Source organism: Oculina patagonica, chromosome 13, assembly GCF_052425735.1.
Source record: "Oculina patagonica isolate OP01 chromosome 13, crgOcupat, whole genome shotgun sequence".
NCBI lineage: Eukaryota > Metazoa > Cnidaria > Anthozoa > Scleractinia > Oculinidae > Oculina > Oculina patagonica.
The window spans coordinates 2,973,515-2,986,847 of record NC_135770.1 but is presented as its reverse complement, the minus strand read 5'-3'; the positions used below and the strand labels follow the sequence as shown (position 1 = coordinate 2,986,847).

At 40.2% G+C, this 13,333-nt stretch overlaps 2 protein-coding genes across 2 annotated transcripts in view; both read left to right on the top strand.

Annotated features, from left to right (window-relative positions):
- The window catches only part of LOC144634178 (ral GTPase-activating protein subunit alpha-2-like), a 36,104-nt gene extending 34,424 nt beyond the window's left edge, over positions 1-1,680 (top strand). Inside the window, exon 41 of the mRNA XM_078493070.1 lies at positions 364-1,680. Coding sequence (XP_078349196.1) covers positions 364-542 — 179 coding nt within the window. The 3' untranslated portion in view covers positions 543-1,680. The remainder of the gene's footprint in view (positions 1-363) is intronic.
- Positions 1,681-4,888: 3,208 nt separating this feature from the next.
- On the top strand, positions 4,889-11,564 carry LOC144635310 (uncharacterized). The gene is made up of 7 exons (XM_078494421.1): positions 4,889-5,034; positions 6,513-7,217; positions 7,665-7,839; positions 9,056-9,156; positions 9,690-9,771; positions 10,145-10,290; positions 10,774-11,564. Exons 1-7 carry the CDS (start codon positions 4,930-4,932, stop codon positions 11,224-11,226), a joined length of 1,767 nt encoding a protein of 588 aa, XP_078350547.1. The 5' UTR covers positions 4,889-4,929; the 3' UTR covers positions 11,227-11,564.
- The last annotated feature ends 1,769 nt before the right edge of the window (positions 11,565-13,333 follow it).

Genomic DNA, 13,333 nt, shown 5'->3' with positions numbered 1-13,333 from the left:
CTAATATCTTGTATACAGATAACAGTCGGGGGAACAAGTGCCAGTTGATGGCGACATCACTTTTCCTAATAGTGACTGAGCCCGCGGTTTTCGTCCCAGAAGTTGCTAAGCAACATGACGTATTTGTACGCGCGATTGCTTTTAGAGTACTCGTGAGCACTCGCGCTAGTTTTTGATTGGATGAAATAATTCGGAAACTCTTCGAGGGTTTCAACGGAGATTTGCCAAACTGGCACTTGTTGCCCCGACTGTTAACAGGAAATGCGAAACTTAAACTCTCCCAACAATTACTCGAACATTCTTAGGAAACCACTGAAGAGAATTTGTATACTGATACTGTTGTTGTTTTTTTTCTACCCACAGTCATGGAGGAGGACCTATCACCCTTAACATCGTCTCTTCCGGACGGTCTTGATAACGTTGCTGATTCACAGTCCGCCACGGACGGCTCAAACCCTCGACAAGACAAGAAGAGGCTTTCACTGCGATGGAGAAACAAGCTGGCCGGTCAAAACGCAGGCGCGGCTGCTGACAGTGACTAAAATCGGCATCCGGCCGAAAAGTATTTTATTGCGCTAATGAATTCAGGAAAATTTTAAGAATTGCAAGGTATATATATATGTAATGCGTCAAAATGATAAAAGCTAAGTACTATGAAAAATGACTCCTGTTCTTAGAAAAAATTTTGATTAGTTATTCCTAACTAATACCGACGAAAAAGGTGATACTAAGTGAACAGATGGATGAAAAAATTATACTCAAGTTAGTCGCGCCTTGTTTGGTGTAGCTGTTAGCTATTTCGAGTAAAAACTCTTCAAGCTTTAGCGAAAAACGAAGCGGTACAAGTGTTGTAGTTAACTACCAACTGAGGGTGCCCTCTTGCCACGGTTTTCAAATATTTTCAACCGTTTTTGGCCAGGTAGTTTTGTTTTCAAATAATCACAGCATTTGTTGGCATTTGTTGTTTGACCGTTGCTGGTTTCGTCGTTAAGAACGGCGGCTGTTGTTAGGGGTACTCTTTCTTTGGTGTCAGAAAGATCAAGCTAAATTTCAGGTGATTAATGGTAAACGTATTGGAACTTAGTTCGCATATTCAGGTATCAACTTAACATAAATGTGCAAACCTTAACTTGCAGAAGGTTGCTTGACAAAAAAGCTGTTGCATATAGTGCCGTAACTTTTGCCGTAGTGTTTTATAAACTGTTACAACCTCGGTGGAGAGTAGAAAATAGAGATTTACATGAATTTTGCACACTTCCTAGAAGTAAAATTTAATGATCTACTAAAGTTCTTTTGCTATATTTTTTTTGTAGTCTTGTGAGAGCGATGTACATCACTTTTTTCTCTAAATTCATGTGTAATATTACTTGCTTGGTTTACAGTTAGAATTCTTTTGCCGAGCAACTTTTGGTTAAATGATTTTTTTATAGAGCGTGCAGCCTTGGCGAGATTATTTTTACCTGCCCGAGTATTAAGAGGCACTTTAGTGTCTGCTTTGTAATAATTAAGTCTACCATAGAGTGTTTATATTTTATAACAGAGAATTGTATATACGACTATCGAACCAAATGATTAATTGAAAGCGTTCTCAAGTTTCTGTGTAAATTATTGGACAAAATACATCTATTCCTAATGTAACGAGAAGTGCTGAACAAATAAAAATTACAAGTGTACCAAGTACTTTTAAGGACTCCATTGTCCCAAACTCCTTTCCGACTTCATTGTTTCCTTTCCAAATGAAACTGCAAATAAAACCCAGTCACGTGACCTTGTCAATTAAAATGCAAAATGGATCCTAGGAGTGGAAAGATTATGATGGTATTACATGAGGTTAGATTGCCAATTTGAGACCAGTGAAGTCTAAAGATTGTCATTGTGTATGGTGGTTTGATTGTTTTAAAGAATATTTAGGGTTCAGGCTGATTTTGTTCTTATATATCGGGTGTTTTCTGCGAAATAAGCCTGAAAATGTTCTTAAAATTGTTTCTAAAAATTAAATACTGCATAGACTACCAACAGATGAAAACAAAACATTTTAATTAATAGATGAAACTAACCTTTACTGCATTAATCAAGGCAATAATATTACATTATGGAGGGGGGGGGGGGGGGCAGTTCTGGAGGCGCTGGACTTGTAATCCAGAGGACCTGGGTTCAACTTCACCTCCCTGCCAGTAGATGGATTTGTCTTCGGTCGTCCCTATTTCAACTTCTTCACGTTCTGTAAAAAGCCAACTGGTTAGCCTTCTGCTAGTTGGGTTTTTAACAAGTTTATGTTCGATTTGCAATATTTATTTATTTACAGTGTCCACAATTAGCACAACAGTGCTAAATACATTGACACTTAATAAAGTGATTTATTTTTATTATTTTTTTTTTCATTTTCAAGCCGAATGTGTTATTATGTATATGGTACTTTTTTTAACTAAATTTCAGCCTGCGTGTTCTTAATCCACTTATTCTTTTATGCTGGTGTTTACTGTATCACATTCCAATACAGTCAACCCTCTCTTAACGGACACCTCTATAAGACGGACACCTCCATAAGCAAAGACGGATACCTGGTGATGGTCCCTGCCGTTTTTCAGTCATTTTACTGAAAGACGGACACCTCTATAAGACGGACAACGGACACTTTGAAATCTTTAACGGACACTTGAGAAGTGTTTTTAATCATGTTTTATTAGTGAAAATACTTCCAAACTCCGTATCGACCTAAAGCAAAGTTAGTCAGCGCCCTAAGGATACGTGTATACCAAGCTTAATAACCAAAATAATGACATTTTAACGGATTACTTCTCTGCTTACGTGTATGGGCACTAAAGATGTCGTTTTCTACTTACAGTATTTCAGTTTGTAGAAGCTCTCAAATGTTTGCTTTGACAGGCAAATACGGTCCTTTTATTATCTTAGTCTTGTTGCAGTTAGCAAAGGTTTGTTGCATGGTGCAAAGGCTTAGCTTTATAATCTCAGAATTACTGGTGTCATGTTACCTCGACTCTCTACAAGACGGACACCTCTCTAAGACGGACAGCTGCGGTCGGTCCAAAGGGTGTCCGTCTTAGAGAGAGTTGACTGTAGCCTGAATTCAGCCGTTTCTTCTGATTGTTTACTCCCGAGAAAGACTCCGTCGGGTCAGTAAGCCATCATATTTAAGGAGACGATTCTTTTCGTAATTGGCATCCTGCATCAAATTCGTGTTCTAACCACTCTAGTTATTAATGACGTTTTCCCGTCACTTGTTTTTGCAGTGCCTATTGCTGGTTTTCACTGTCACGCAATCAAAAAATAAATTCCAAACCATTCAACTACAGAAGCTATCAATTTCAAATATTATAGATGATAAATAGATAACTGACAATTTCTCCAAGTTTCAGGTCTGTGCGGTGTACCGTTCACAAGTAATTTGCCGAACCTTTCCACGCAAATTTATAAAGCTTAGTATGGAGCCGCCATAACTGTGTCCTGCAGAGGGACACAGTTATGGCCGCCGTGATGTCAGAGAAACCATCTGGAACTCCATTCTGTTTACAACAGCAGCTATCCTTGGTTTAAGAGCTAGCACACTTTCACATAAACACCACTTATTATATCTGAAATGTTCAATCTGCACAAAATGGAAAGAAAAGCCCTATTTTCAAACAAAACAGCTTTGTCACGGCACTCAGCTTGATGTCACATAGTCCACATACGACGGAGAACTCAAATATTCAAAATGCTCTGTTTTAAAAACGAATGACACTATCGATCTGGAAATTTGCAAAAAAGATATACTTTTCGTTCATCTTTCGCCTAATGACAATAAAAATTTAGCAGGCCTAGTGAATTTTGATTTCAGAATTTTATGACGTAACATGAAAACCATTCCCTCTGACAAAAATAGCGAACTTAAACCTGTTAATGTAGGTCATGTAACAAATATCTGTTGATGCTGCTGAGAAAAGCATTTCAGAATGATTTAAACAGTCAACTTTGTGAGTCGTAGGTTATTCAATTTCAAAATTATACTAAACTTCCCAAAGTAGAGGAATTTTACAGACGCTATTATGCTAGGGGGCGTTTGTGCCCCCCTGTTCAAAAGTTCCAAGGGGGAGGGGAGGGTGCGGAGGGATATGATCTGTTAAACTGAACAACCCGCTAAACTGTCAATGCTACAGAAAAGAAATAAAAACAAGCCGTTCACACAATACTAATAAAGATTATAATGAATTATAATGAAGATGAATTTTTCAACAATGACACGAGCATGGGAGAAAATTCAGAGTCCCCGAAGTTATCATTTTTCCCTTGAATAGGTTGTAAATTTTAGGGTTGGCCCTAAAAATAGTATATTTTTTTTATTTATCAGTTTTCATTTTCTATCGTTACATATGGTCATGGTTTATGCACCTTTGCAGCACACACCCCTTCCCACAATCTTCCCTTCCCCTCTCCCCCCACCCCCCCCCCCCCCGTCCCACTTCACAGCTCCGGAAGGTGATCTTTCCATTTGTGTCCATAGACTTCGCTTCCTGTCCTGAAGTTAAAAAAATATCTAGAGAGGGTGTATCATGCAAATAAGTGGAGGGGGACAGGGGTGCCGGAAGCGAGAGGAGAGAGGGCGGGAAGCGGGATTCTTACGGTGGCGGGAACCGGGAGAAAACAAGTGAAATTTCGTAACGTTTCATTATATTTCGCAATGGAATGGAACAAACAGGGGAGAACAGCTATAGAAAGGTACGGGAGGCGGGAGGTTCAGACCCCCCTGCCCCCCCCCCCCCCCCCCCCCCCACAAATAACAATTACGTAAAAAATTTAATTACTACTGAAATTAGCTAGAGCCTTAAGCTGTATTAAAGCTCATTAATTCAGTAATTAAATCCGTAGACAGTCAAGCGATTTCGTAATATCCTTCGATATGTCACGTCTTCACGATTGTACTGCTAAACTATGGCGGTAAAAAGCATACACCCGGACGTGTCAATCCCTGAAAATCTATCCTGGCCTGAGTTCGTATTCAGAGACTTTGACGAATATGGAAACCGCATAGCAATTGTGAGTTTATAAGTACTGTATAAACACAATCAACAGTTAGATGCATTCCTAAAGTCATTTCTCTGATCTAAGGTTTCCGTGACGTTAAGTTTGTTGTAATCATAGTGAACAATATATAAAGTGACGCACTTAGATATGTGTAAATTCAGTACCTTTTGAGCAAAACAAGCAGATTTTGTGTCAATGGTATCTTGGCGAGAATAGATTTATCACTATAGAAATGTACACAGTCGGCTACAGAGTCTTAGCAGTAAATTATTTCCGCTCCGTTCGTTATAAGGTTTGCTTCAGTTACTAAGTCTAGAACGGAGTTACAAAGCCTTCAATTTAATTTCGCTGTAGTCAGGTGCATTTCTGTAACAGCACTGGAGCTAAAAGTATATATCATAGTACTTTATTGGATTGAGCAGCCTAGCCAGACTAGCTGAAGTTTATTTTCCAATGGACGCAACCAACCGATCGAAATGGTAATATTTCCTTGACAAGCATAAGTCCTGAAATAAGGTGTAAAAATTCCACAATCGTCGACTAATCTGTCGGATTTGACGCTTGACAAAAATTTGTCTAGGCCTGCTCAGAGGCAGGACTCCGGCGCTTTTGAAGTTTTGTAAGACTTGGCAAAGTTTGGTAGGGATAAAAATTTACCGTCCGCAATTTTGCAACGGAACTGATGGAAAAAAATAAACAAAATGTTGCCAAGTGCGGTTGTGCCCTGTCTCGTGCCGTCTTAGCGTGACGGCCAGGGTCACTGAAGTCGCCCACGCGTCTGTTCTTTCAAATTTCAATCACGTTTCCCCTCTTCCCCTCCACAATGTACATCCGAGGGGGTCTGTCCTTTATGTCCTCCATATTTGCCCGATTTGTCGAGAGCCGCTTATGCTTATAGAAAGTATATTTAAAATACCTTATTCTTACTAATTTTCGCGATTTCAAAATAATCGCAAAATTCAGTACGCGCGAAGAAAACATTGCGCGAAATTTAAACACGCAAAAATAAATACCATATTATAAATCAAAACAAAAAAAAATTGACAACACCAAAATATCTTTTCGTCTTGTTTTCTAGCACCCTTCCTATGATTACTGTTTCGCTCTTGTAAATTGGGACCAAAAAAGGTCCCGCACTCCCCATGCCTTATAGCTATTATATAGCCAGACCTTTGTACATTTCCTGTGGTTCCTTGACTGCTCCATAAAATGACTGCTCCATAAATGACTGCTCCATAAAACACTGACAAAATCGCGAAATTTAATACACTTTTTCTGTATTTTTTCTTGCAATCGCGAAAATTTAATACTCGCAAAATTCGGCTCTCGAACTTTCACGAAATAAAGTATGCGCGAAAATTCGTAAGAATAAGGTATTTTGAAAAATACGAAGAAACGCTTCAATTTAAACTTTAACCGATCAATCCACCTAGCTCTTCCTCATTTCTAAGTCTGTGTGGAAATTTATCACGAATCTTTTTAATTTGTAGATCTGCAGTTCGACGAAACGCAAATACACGTTTACCCAAGTTAAGGATTTAAGCAGAAAGGTCGCTTCGGCTTTTAACAAAAGAGGAATTAAGAAAGGAGATGTGATCGCAATATTTGCTCCAAATGTTGCTGAGTTTGCCATTTTCTTCCTCGGCGCTCTTCAGATGGGCGCAGTCGTGACAGGTGTCAATCCACTCTTCACCAGCGTAGAACTGACCAATCAGCTGAAAGAAACCAATGCAAAGTGCATCATCACTGTCCACCAGTTGGCACATCGGGCAAAAGAGGCCGCGAGGGAACTGGACATTGATCATTTGTTGTTTGTCATTGGGGACGGTGATGGCCCTGACTCGGTCTCAGTCCTTTTTGAAGATGACGGTTCAGCTTTTCCGCTCATTGAATTTCACCCAAAAGATGACTTGGCGATTCTTCCATTCTCAAGTGGGACGGGTGGCCTGCCAAGAGGTGTCATGCTAACGCATTATAACTTAGTTGCTCTGGGATGTATTGTGAGCGCTAATGGTTTCTTGGCTGTTAATGACAAATCTCCTGCACGAAAATCCACTATCTTAGCTCTGGTTCCGTTTCACCGAACGTTTGGTATGGCAGCCGTCCTGTCTCTAGCCTTACATCAAGGAAGTACCTTGATTTCAATGCCAAGATTTGATCAGAACAATTTATTTCATCTCTTACAAGATTACAAGGCAAGTTCGATTTTAATAACCTTCATGAAGTATTTAAAAATTCGGAGATCAGGTTGGCTTGCAGGTCGTCCGTTTCAAATGCAGTACTAGTATCCGCAATAGAAACATAGAGACGTTTTTGTGACCTAATGACGTGCCTCGTTCCGAGAGGTACTGGACGTTACAACAAGTGCGGCATCACCCAAAACTTGGCAAAACCTTGCAAAAGTGCATAGAAAACAAACAATCATCTGTCATATCCCAGTTATGTCAAAAAGCTCAATATCCCTCAGAATCCCTAGTCAATGGCCTTGCTCGCCAAGAGTCTCTCGTAGCTCAGTTGGTTAGAGCGCCCAACTGGTATCTGGGATGTCGTTGGTTCGAATCCTGTCGGGAATTTAGATTTTTTCTTTGCTCCACGCTCGTGACAAATGAACATTTATCTTTACCTTTTGATTTTGTTTTTAGGTGACGCATCTCGCTACGGAGGCCTCTATAGTGCATCTGCTGTCCAACAATCCAGCGGTTGATAACTTTGATCTGTCATCGCTCATGGAGGTGATGTCAAGCGCGTCTCCTTTAAGCGAGGAAACATCAAGAAATGTCAAAAGACGATTGCGTCAACTGAGAAAAATCAGTCAATGTAAGTCTCCCAGTGAACAAGGTCCCGGAAGGGGAGATATAAACCCCTCTTTCACAGCCCAAATTTTGCCCAAATCCCATTTCCCAGTCTATCGTTTCCCCAGGGGGGGGGGGGTATTTGCAGTATACATGACGGGGGGGGGGGGGGTCCGACGGAGCTTGATATTGGGAACCCAAAAAAATACATAAGCCTGAAATTTTACACCCAAAAAAATACCTGGCATTTTTTTTTTTACCCCAAAAAGTACAAGACCTAGCACCTCGTTACTGATTTATTCAATCGAACAGACTTTAAGACCTAAAAAAATACATGACGGCTCTTGACCCAAAAAAATACCGAGGGTGTAAATTTTCAACCCAAAAAAATACGTCGGACCTCCCCGTCATGTATACTGCAAGTACCCCCCCCCCCCCCCGGGATCGTTTACCAAATTTTTTCAAAATCCTATTACCAGTTCTATTGTTTTTCTGTGTGTGATTCCCATTCCCTGTGACCAAATCCCAGTCCCAGTGACCACAATTTCATTTTACCAATGAAAATTTGCCAAAATCCCACTTCTCATTTTACCCCTTCAGGACCTTCAGTTAAAGAAGTTAAATAAAAGTCACCGAAAGAGTTGTAAAAAGGACCGCCACGATATACGAAACAAGTTTCAAATTGAAGGAAATCTCAAAATAATAGTATTTTTTTATGATCAAGGTAGAAAAACTCCAAAAAAGTAATAATAAACCAAAACTTAACAACGATGGTCTGAGGAAGACTAAAACGGATAACGTTGATAACAAACCACAAATTCAAAACAGAATGTCAAAATTTTCAAAAGGCGCCATCCGCGAGGTAGCTAAGATCAGCTTATTCAACCACTCTTCAGTGCATTTGTTTATAATCCTTAGCAAAACGCATAAGCTTAAGGTTCATGTTTTTCTCTCTTTTGGTCTGATTGGAAAGTTCAAAACAGGTCAAGTGTCATGTAGCGTTTTCGGTGAAACACGTATTTCCAGGTATCCGCTTATGATAAACTACCAATTTCTCAGTCCAAAAGTAAGCGAAATGTACTGTAGCCAGCAAGGAGAATTAGTACTTTGAGCTTGGAATAATGATGATGATGATGATGATGATGATGATGATAATGGTGATGATGATGATGATGATGATAATGATCATGATGATGATGATGATGATGATCATGATCATGATAAATCGACACATTCAACAGGTTATGGCATGACGGAAAACACTGGAATGAGTCACGTGACACCTTCGGCAGACGCCAAACATGGATCGGTTGGTGTCCTCTTACCAAACCTTGAATGCAAGGTACAGTGAACTCGTACGTGGGGGTAGGGAAAGGGCTGAACTTGTCAAGGTGAATCTGGTTAGATAGAACGATAAGTTGAAAAACACCCAGTTTTGTACAAAAAAATTCATTTCAAATTAACACCTAAAAATGGTGACCAAAAATTGCAACAGAAATTCCGAAAGTGTTTTGCGCTTTGTATTCCAAGACAGAAAAAAATAAACCGAGTAAACTTCATCGAAAAAGATTAAAAAAAAAAACAGATTTTAACGGTGCGCAATACTGAACAAAAGGAGGCACCGTCCTTACAGGCCTATTAGTTAGCTGATCCAAAGCGAGCAAATTTAAACTTTCCCCTTCCCCTACATCAGCTAATTTGTCATGCCGACATTTTGTCCGATCATCGTGAGCTTTCCCACTGAGCTTCGAAAAAAGCCCCTCCACGTTACGTATTACAAAAAGGAATTTTGTTTTGTACCATGGGCCATTTCTTGAGACCATTTTTTTTGAGGTTCACAAAATTACCTTCAGATCTGTTATTTTCTTATTCAAGGTGTGCGATGTATCAACTGGGGAGGCTCTTGGCGCTGAGGGCCGAGGCGAGATTTGCGTCAGGGGACCAACTGTGATGAAAGGTTAGTTGATTCCTACATGTACAGTTGGTGCAAAACATTCGCATGCACTACATTAGCGTCACATTAAAACGATATGTGTAGAAAACGTGAAAATAAATGATTTTGTCAAGGCAACAATATTAAGCGCATTTTTAATGAGAGTTTATTCTACGAATTGATAGTCGCTTGTAAGTAGGCAAGGTAAGAAAAAAAAACTAGGGCTAAGACGCTACTTTAAGAATCCCAAATATTCACACAATATGACAACAAGATGCACGCGAGCTGTATCTGCAGCCAACAGACAACGCAGCCAATCAAATTTAGAGATTCACAGTAAACAAGTTATGATCAATTTTTAATATTATTACCTGCATGTGTCTCGGTTCCATCTCAGGTTACTTGGACAACCAAGACGCTTCTGACCAGATGATCGACAGTGAAGGTTGGCTACACACGGGGGATGTAGGATATTATGATGAAGATGAACGCTTCTTTATTGTAGACAGGCTCAAAGATTTGATCAAGTTCAGAGGACATCAGGTTGGTTTGTGATATGGTATCTCAGTAGTTTACATTGTGCGCCCTAACCAATAGGCCACGCTGCCTCCAGTATCTGCGGTACCAAAAGTTTATAAGATAAACTTCTTCTTATGTACAATCTTCTGGCTACACTCAGCTGAACAGGGAGACCAATTGAACAGATGAACAGGCAACCTCGTTCCCAGGGCTTTTCCCTTGGCGAAAATGACAAATCGCCAAGGGAAAAGCCCTGGGAACGAGGTTGATGAACAGGGTGACCAAGTGCATGAAACACCAAGGGTTGAACATTTCCTCACAGAGCATATCACTGTCTTATTTCATACAGTATTTTTTATCAACTGGTTAAATCGCTTGTGCGTGATATTTAAAAATCAAAACAATGACTTACTCCTGGAGAAATAAATTTTGTTCTAATAGCCCGTCCATTAAGTGTACAATCCGTTTTCCTCAATTTTTATAAATAAATTATCTTTTTCTCATCAGGTCTCCCCGTCAGAACTCGAATCCCTCCTCAGGGCCCACCCGGCCATCAAGGACGCAGCGGTTATTGGAGTCCCAGACCCCGAGGTGGGCGAGCTACCAATGGCGTACGTTGTCAGTACGAACGAGGAAGATCTAACAGAAATCGAAATAATGCAATACGTGGACGAAAACGCCGCGCCTCACAAAAAACTGCGTGGAGGCGTAGTGTTTATACCTTCGATTCCAAAGTCTGCAAATGGAGAAGTTCTCCGAGCTGAATTGAAGGAGAAGCTTATTCAAGGCACTTACAAACCGGTGCAGATGCGAAGGGTGTCTTTATTTGTTAACGGGGATAAGAGGGTTTCTTTAAAAAGAAATTCCTTGGGGATGAGAACTATGGCGCGAAACAACGATACAATCCTGGAAGAAAAACCTAGAGAAGTGATGAGATCAAAAAGCTGTATTATTCTCTAAAATAATAACATGTCTAATATGCTAGCTGGGGGAATGATAATTTTTCTTTTCACGTTACTCTCAGGGCATTTTAAAATGAAGTGTGATGACATATGAGACCTTTATTTGTTTTTAACTTAGATTCAAAATTCGAGGCTTTTTTGGTACTAAGTATTCTTTACACATTTAATCAATACAGCAAATTGCACTCACATGTAACTTTGAGAGACAAGAAAAAAAGAGGAAGACGAAAAATCGTTTTGTCCAAAAATCAACGTAGGGTAGTCTATATGACTAAACTACGTGTTAAAAAACTACAAGAAACTGAATATATGCTAATAAAAAAATACTATGACAGAGATTGAGTAAATATACATTAAAAACTATTTCTGTACTGATTTAATGAAGCTCTACTGGACGGTTGACTGGGATAAGGAAGCCATATCGCTCGCTGTTGAGGCGGCAACTACAGGATTGGTTGGTTTAGTCTTCTCTAGCGTTCACTTGAGACCAGGGGAGAGGGGGAAGAAACTCCCTTTGTTACACGACTGAAAAAGGGGTCATAGCGGTGCCGGGCAACCGAATGTGCGCAGTAGCTATCGAATGGTTGCTAATGGCACGGTGAATAGCTTGATAAAGTCATTGTCTAGTTCACATGTCTTGGTCTTGACCGTGCACAAAACACATGAGCTATTTGCATTTTGTTTGTTCTTTTGAAGTTTGCCGGACATCACAACAACAAACAGTGAGAACGGTGTCCAGTCTGGCAAAAGTAGGGCTTGCCGGAATTAAACCAATTAAAAATAACTCCAATGATTCTGAAATGATTTACCATTTTTTGGTTGTTAAATGTCAACCGTGACTAATTTTTCGCTTGGTATTCCACGCCGCCAAAACATTCTCAGTGACGTGAAACGTGAGACAAAACTGCGGGTGACGTCTTTCTTAGCAACGGCTTGATTGATATAGACTTGCACCGTATCCAGGCACTGCTATGTCTCCAAAGAAAAGAGCCGACTTTCTTCCCCCCACCCCCCCCCCCCCTCCTGCTTGAGACCAACTCTTCTAAGATAAGTAGTAAATCCGACAAACACAGAACTTATAGCGAGAGAAATGGTTTGTCGGTAATGACTGTTGACTGTTGTTATGAAAATACTGTCAAATAAGGCTGGCACTCCAATCAATACTACAAAGACCAGTGCTTCTTTGCGTGTTTGCATTTCGCAACTTAGGTTAAAATTAGATAGCCTGACGTAATTGTTGTTGTGTAAGGTGATCAAACACGTGAAATGTAACTCCAAAATATTCACCTTAAATTGCGCAAACTTAAATTTTGTCGACCTTTGCAAACTGGTTGTTGTCGGATCAAGAGCAACAAGCAAGCATGTTCTACTCCTTCGTAGTAATATTTTCAGCTTTGATCTCAGCCAGAGCGGCTGATCTTTCTTCTGAGTTCGCTCACCACGCAGTGTTAGACCCAGCGGAATTGATGAAGCTGTATTGGACGGTTGACTGGGATAAGGAAACCGTCTCGTTCGCTGTTGAGGCGGCAACTACAGGATGGGTTGGTTTCGGCTTCTCTTCAGGGAACGGGAAAATGGCCGGTAGCGACGTGGTAATCGGGTGGGTGAAAGACTCTAAGGGTTATTTGACGGTGAGTAATGATTGCATTATTACACATCACCCCTCTCAACCCCTCAAATGTCCCCAGAAATACTCAGGTCCTGGATTCATGCTATCAGAATGTAACACATTCAACAACAAGTTCTACAAGCCAACGTGCAAGGCCTGATTCCGTAATCTTACCATGAATAACTTTTAAAATTATCGTCTACCGTTCTAAAAGAGGTCAGATTTCTCTTTTAGTACCCTAATGCGTGCGCGATCGAAATTCACCGGGACAAACATGTGCAGGAATACATGCATGTGCAGGAACGGTAATTGTTATTTTAGTAGTAACTATTTCAGGCTGTGTTATTTCCAAGTGGCAGAAGATCGTGCGGAATTTGAAAGTAACACCTCTCTTCAAAAACAACATTGTAATATCATTCGAAATGCGGGGTTTACAAAGCGACCAGAATTTGGAAAGCAAATGTACCTGACTTTGCGACTGAAATTCTTCAAACCG